Source organism: Akebia trifoliata, chromosome 11 (genome assembly GCF_017979445.1).
Source record: "Akebia trifoliata isolate Shusen 1 chromosome 11, ASM1797944v1, whole genome shotgun sequence".
NCBI classification, from domain to species: domain Eukaryota; kingdom Viridiplantae; phylum Streptophyta; class Magnoliopsida; order Ranunculales; family Lardizabalaceae; genus Akebia; species Akebia trifoliata.
Genome location: NC_141385.1, coordinates 30,852,470 through 30,859,423, shown reverse-complemented (window position 1 = coordinate 30,859,423; position 6,954 = coordinate 30,852,470). Strand labels below are relative to the sequence as shown.

Genomic DNA, 6,954 nt, shown 5'->3' with positions numbered 1-6,954 from the left:
ACCTAAACCTTGTTATCTTAAGTGTAAAAGCCAAAGTTACAAATTAAGAAGTTATATATTATGAAGCGTAGTATAGGTAAACGTGGATAGAGAGCGACTTCACACGTGCTTTCCCCCTATAAATACTACAACTTTGGAGGTTGTAACGCAATAAATAAATAAAAATACTAGGCTTTCGAGTGAGTGGTGAGTACTGGTTTCTGCAAGCATGCCTACTCTTCACTCATCTTTCATACATTTGTGTTTATTAGCTTTCTTCTTCTGCTCTCTCGACCTCTGTTTCTGCTTCAATCCCAAACGTTTTAACTTGTCCACCAATACTGCTTCTCATTGGTCTTCTGCTGGTGCCACGTGGTACGGCAGTCCAGATGGAGCTGGAAGCAATGGTAATACTTTGAACAACACTTTCCTTACTAAGCAAGCAAGGAAAATTTCCTGACCTTATCATCTTGAAGCATCGAAAAATATGATCTTATGTCGCAGATTCGTAGAGGACAAAATTCTAAGAATTTTGAAAAATAAATTCAGAAAAAATTAATTTTCACGTTTGAGTTTAGTTTTAAATTTACAAGTTTGGTACCCGTTATTTTCAACACCTCAATTTTTTTTTTTTTTTTTTGAATCTTAATTTTTCCATAAAATCTAGAAGGGTATTATGGTTTTAGATTTCCAATGTGATAATCCATGTGGGTCCAACGACCCTTAGTAAGGTTTGAAATCTTATTAAGTTAGTAAGGCTAGTCTGGTTCTAAAACTTTTGTGTGTTTGTTAGAGAGAGAGAGAGACAGAGAGAGAGAGAGAGAGAGAGAGAGAGAGATAGAGATGTTCTCCTCCTTTCCCTTCCCGAGTCTTATATTAACTTTCAAATGGGTGGTGAAGTAACCTCCTGTTTCAGTCTTGACGTTTGAAAATGTAGGATCTCTCTCGAGTGCTACTTTGAGTGTTATGTCAAGTCACCGTTGCTAAGGCTCTTTCCTATTTATTTTGAAAATTGCTGATGTGACTCTGAAATAATACCCAAAGTAGCATTTGATTTCAGAAAACCATATAGGTTTTTCCTTGATATGTGTGTTAATCCAGAACAACCGATGGTTCTGTGCACACTTGAATGTTCAGTGTTATTTCGAGTCACTGAGCAAGACTCTTTTAAATTAAAAAAAAATTACTGAAGCGACTTGAAATAACTCTTGAAATAGGAGTAAGATATCTCCAACTTGAAATAACTCTTGAAATAGGAGTGAGATATTTCCAACCAGTTTTTAAAACTCTAAATATAGAGATGGAGACCTCCAAACCTAACTCTAACCGGTCTTCATTTTTTATCTACCCTTACAGGGAGAGACAAAATTTGAAAGGCTACTTTAAATCATTATTCACCTTTTCAAAATGAATAATGATTTTCTGACATCTCCCCTTTGACATACACTCTCTCATGTGACATGTGCTACAACTATAGATATTTTTCTCGGGATACACAATTGCACATATTTATCGGGATGGCAGTTGTGTATCCCAAGAAAAAGGATATGTGGTTATAGCCCATGCCATTTCTAGGATCATATGCCAAAGAGGGTGTCAGAAAATCACGATTTTTTTTCCCTAAAACATGTTTTATAAGCCATTTTTGTCCCTAAACAATTTCATTTTTTTTTAAATGAACGAATAGAGTACTGTTTTATAGAATGAATAATTATTTGAAGAGGGGGCTGGTTGGAGTTTAAAGAACTTTGGAAATGACCTCCATCTTCAAATTTGAAGAAGATGCCAATTTAAGGATGAGGGGGTGAAGATGCTCTCAGTACTCAAATAACCATATGTGCTTTTTCTCGAGACATCATTGTTATGCACTAAAGGACAACCATGATTTTCTGTACACTCAAGTGCTATTTCGAGTGTTATTTCAAGTCACTATACCAAGGTAATTTCGTGTTTAAAAAATAATGAAATAACACTTGAAGTAGGAGTCAAGTGTGAAGAAAATCATATATATTTTTCCTCGAGATACAAGTATTATAAAGTCGAGGACAATCAATGGTTCTATGCACACTCAAATGCTACTTCAAGTCGCTGTACCAAGGTGCTTTCACTTTTTATTTATTTATGGGTAAGTTAGACTTGAACTCACGACCTCAAAAGTTGTTTTGCAATGTGTCAAACCAACTGAGCTATTAGTCTAAGCCCAGGCTGTTTCGTTTAATAGAGAAGAACATTATTTGTGTCAAGCATAGAATTGCCAAAGGATCGGATTAGATGTGAAATGCATAACTCTAGGTTTAGATTGATAAGGATTCATTTTGATAATTTATCGGTTTAGATTGGATCAACCATGTCCATCTCCGACAATGCATTTGTTACTGAGCAAACCTTTACTTTATGAATCAGGCTAGCATGAGTAAGATATAAAATCTTACTAAGGATCGTTGGGCCCACATAGATTTTCCAATTGGTAATTCAACACCAATCTTTTAGATTAAATGGAAAAATCAGACCAAAAAAGAAGAAAAAAAAAGAAAAAAAATCTTTTTTGAGTTTGATCGAAAGTGTTGAAAATGGATGGTTACTAAACTTCAAAATTTAAAATTAAAATTCAACAATGAAAATTAATTAATTTTTTTCAAAGCTCTTAGAATTGTTTTCTTTATATTCATGTGGCATCAGATCATATTTTTGGTTGTCACAAATTAATGTGGTTAGTATTCACTCTAAGTTATGTTAAATAACAAATTAAAAGCATCAATTTGAGTTTAATGACATGGATCACCACTCCAAGGCTTGTAGAGTGACAAACTTGATAAAGTAAGGTTTGGTGGGTAACAAACTTATAAAGTAAGATTCCCTTGGAGTTGCCAGAACTCTAAAGGTGTTTTTGTAATAAAAATGCAATAGTTAGGTTTGTAGGGTAAATCTATTTTTAATATTAATTAAAAATCAGTAGGACTGGCAATGAATTGGATAATACTTGTATACCCGACTCATCCGACCTGAATAAATTGGATATGGACAAGATTTTTCTATCCGATTAAGAATTCGTGTAATATTACCCTATACCCATTTACTCAAAAGTTTGTAAGGTTGGATATGAATATACGTCATATCCTACTCGATTACTCGTTTACCTAACAACAAAATTATAATTTCATATTCTATATATACATATATGTGAATACTTAGTTTTTTATTATTAAAGTAAAAGAGAAATTCAGATAAGAGGGTAAAAATTTGGATTTGAGTATTATATATCTTAAAATTTGAGTAAGAAATCGGGTTTGGTGGTATATATTTCAATTCGGGTATAGAGTCGATAGAAGTCTTACCCGACCTGTTTCCACCCCTAAATATCAGTACATAATTATAATTTAAAATATATAATTTAAATATAACAAAAATAATATTAAATTTATATTTTATTGGCTTACTGAAAGAACCAAGAGTCATTCACTAGATTAATAAAAAAAATACAATATAAGGGCACCTCAATATCATGGGTCCTAGCGGCAATTGGAGGTTTCTTGGTATAATAGGTAATTTAATTCGATGATTCTAAGTGTCCAATCTGAAGAATTTATAATTGGAGTACTACTCAGTATTTGTTGTTGGTTTAAATTATCATTGTTAAAGATGGAATGATGTATGTGTCGATGGAATTTCAGCTAAGCCTACATTCTACGATAAGTTTTCAAAATGATTACAACCTTGCCTCATAAAATCATAAACTTGTCAATTTGAAATCAACTTTTTCACAATCTAAAATTTCATATTTACCTAGCTATTAGCGTTTTGTAGGGATATATAATACTCCTATGATCACCAGATTTGAGTTTTTGATGGATAATATCCAACATGATTCTAATAGAAGACTTCTACCCCAACAAAGATCAGATAGTTAGGTTACAATCATTTAATTAGATTTGAGTTTTTCTTGCATGCATGGACCCTATAAACTTAATTAGATCATAATATCTCTCTTTGGTTATTTGACATGTGTGCGAAGGTGGAGCTTGTGGATATGGCGACGCAGTATCACAACCCCCTTTCTCTTCTATGATTACAGGGATAGGTCCATCTCTCTACAAGTTAGGAAGGGAATGTGGAGCTTGTTACCAGGTGATTAATTATCTACTATTATCCTTCTATAAAGAGTGTTAGTGTTGAACTATTGATGCTGTACTCCTGGAAGTTTGGTAGCTACCTTACTCCTGGTCTCCAATTGTACCATGTGGCCCTCTCTCTTTTACTCTGACCCATAAATGTTTGACCCAACAACTCCTGCTGAACTTAAAGTCCAGAAATGATCGAGCCTATTTTGTGAAATAGGCATTGATTCGAGAATACCCATGGACCTAAGTCCTGTGTGTATTCTCTAGGCCCATTATTTAAAAATAAAAAATAAAAACTTTATTCCTGCAGATTCATCATCATCATCATCAAAGTGCTAAGTAAACATTTTTAAGTGGATGAATGGATCATGTTCGTCCATTCAATCTATCAGAAGTCATATCTAATATTAATTCAAGTGTGTCTAGTTCTAAGATTATATAGTACATAAGATCTTTTTTTTTTTTTTTGGCTAGGCGGGGTTAGTGATTAGCGTAAGAAGGGGTTCACGGGGTTTGAACTTAAGACCTGGGAACAACTTTCACAACGTCTTATCACTTGGCTAAGTGGTCCTTTTCATATAATTATAAATAATCATTATTATTGAAATTTTTTCCAAAGATTCGGGGTCAACTAAATGAATTATGTTTTTTTGCCATTTAATTCTCTTGAGAGTCACATTATTAGATTTTACTAATATTTGTTCATTTTTAGGTGAAATGCACCAAACATCCTTCTTGCTCCAGTAAACCAGTAAGGGTGGTGATCACCGATTTTTGCCCAGGCGGTCTTTGTGTAACTGATTCAGTCCATTTCGACCTTAGTGGAACTGCATTTGGGTCCATGGCCATTCCAGGCCATGAAGATCACCTACGTGATGCTGGTGTCTTAGAAATCCGATTTGCACGGTACATCTCACCTTAGTCGATAAGAGATTACATTTATATTTTTTTTTTCAATGATTTAAATTCAACTATATTCTAATCTTCTGTGTTTGTGTGTGTTTTTTTTTTTAAGTGTTGCATGTGATTATTCAGGCAAAACTGTGACATTCCATGTTGATCCTGGCTCCAATTCAAACTACTTCTCTGTACTAGTTGAATTCGAAGAAGGGGATGGCGATCTTGCCAACGTAGCTCTAAGGGAGGCATCGACTAATAGTGACAAATGGCGTTCTATGCAACAATCCTGGGGTGCTGTTTGGAAGCTTGATGCTGGGTCGAAATTACATGCCCCATTTTCGATCCGCTTAACGTCACAATATTCGGGACAAACCTTAGTAGCAAGAAATGTTATTCCTGGTGGATGGAAGCCTGGTGCAACTTATCGATCCTTGGTTAACTACTTATGATCATTCATGTTATTCAAGCTTATATCCTTACCAACGATATAGCATCAAGTGTGTATGTAGTATGTTTTTATTCCCTAAGCTGTTTTATGGTGGTGTAGGAAAAAAAACCGCTATGGTGTGATAAAGAAAGACCATATATATTTAACGATTTGCTTACAAGTGGTAGTATATTAGTTTACCATGGGATTATACAATCGGGATACGTGTAATACTTTTTGTAGGAGTGGCAATGGGCACAATGTGAAAAAAGCCTATATTTGACGGCCCAAGGCTGTCAAATTTTATAAAATTTGATGGACTAAGGTGTCAAATTTTTCGTTGTCAAAATTTTTTTTTTTGATAGACCGAAACTATTAAATTATTGGAGGATGGGAGAAATTTGATGGCTCTAAACCGTCGACTAAGGGATCATTAAAAATTTCAACAGCCATAAGGTATCAAAATTCGCTTCTAAAATTTGTGGGCTTTGGCCCGTCGAATTTTCTTGTCAAAATTTTCAGTTTTCACAGTGGGGTCATGTCGATGTAAAGTCTGACCCATTTAATAACTGTACCAAATCGATCCGACCCGTTTATATAAAAAATGTAACACACACAACTTGTTTAAGCTGTTCAATGAACATGTTGGATTATGACAGTTCACGTTGACACGCATAACCTATGAATTTGACATGATTACGACTTGAAAATGAACATGATTAGGATTATAAGCCATGTTCACCAACATAGATTAAGTATCACAAAGCAGAAATCAAGTTTCCACAACTAAAAATATGTACCACAACCATTAAATGGGTTACATACGGTCGGATTGCACACGGGTCAACATGACATGTTAAATGACATGATAATTAAAGATGTCCCCAACTTGAACACAATCCGTTTAATAAATATGTTAGATAGGTTGACATGATTACGACCCGAACACGATTAGGCTCAATCTTGATTTTTTATTTCCAACCAAAAAAATTGTCTAGAAGACACATTTCAAATCTCAGTTATCTTTATTTTCAAAAAAAAAAAAAAAAATCTTAACTATGTCAAACAAGGGAGGATTACCAATTTTGGTTATATGTGATATCTTATAGACTTCAGTTTAAAAGGCAATTGGTGATCCTATAAAGTGATTTCTACTGAAAATATAATCTCTTTGGGGCTTCTATTCGAGTGATGGGTTGTTTTCTCATTTCTGCTCATAGTAAAAATAATCAAGGCATTGACTTTCTTTAGATGCTCCAAGGCTTGGTTATCCAAGTCGTCCTTGGCCTGGGAGTATGCGTGTTCAGCATTAGAAAGTTTGGATCCCAATACCTCCGATTGGGAGTAGTACTTGTGACGCCCCAAACTTCGAGTCTACGACTTGACCCATAACCCGTGAGTCAGGATGTAGATCCGAATATTGAAGGTCAGAAAATTATAAATCATTTACGAAATAAAATGTGTGTTTTTTTTATGTAAAAGTATTTCATAGTTAACACTTAAAAAAACTCTTTATAATAGGCCATTATA

The 6,954-nt window shown here is 34.2% G+C and overlaps 1 protein-coding gene across 1 annotated transcript; it reads left to right on the top strand.

The window, feature by feature from the left end:
• The first annotated feature begins 208 nt into the window (after positions 1-208).
• Positions 209-5,446, top strand: LOC147391260 (putative expansin-B2). The gene is made up of 4 exons (XM_086459039.1): positions 209-386; positions 3,992-4,104; positions 4,810-5,003; positions 5,113-5,446. Exons 1-4 carry the CDS (start codon positions 209-211, stop codon positions 5,444-5,446), a joined length of 819 nt encoding a protein of 272 aa, XP_086315165.1.
• Positions 5,447-6,954: the final 1,508 nt, after the last annotated feature.

Excerpts from the sequence above, each read along its gene's own strand:
- LOC147391260 (XM_086459039.1), top strand. The coding sequence starts at position 209 with ATGCCTACTCTTCACTCATCTTTCATACATTTGTGTTTATTAGCTTTC. Across the intron at positions 387-3,991 it reads AGATGGAGCTGGAAGCAATG|GTGGAGCTTGTGGATATGGC; the intron begins GTAATACTTTGA and ends ATGTGTGCGAAG. Across the intron at positions 4,105-4,809 it reads AATGTGGAGCTTGTTACCAG|GTGAAATGCACCAAACATCC; the intron begins GTGATTAATTAT and ends GTTCATTTTTAG.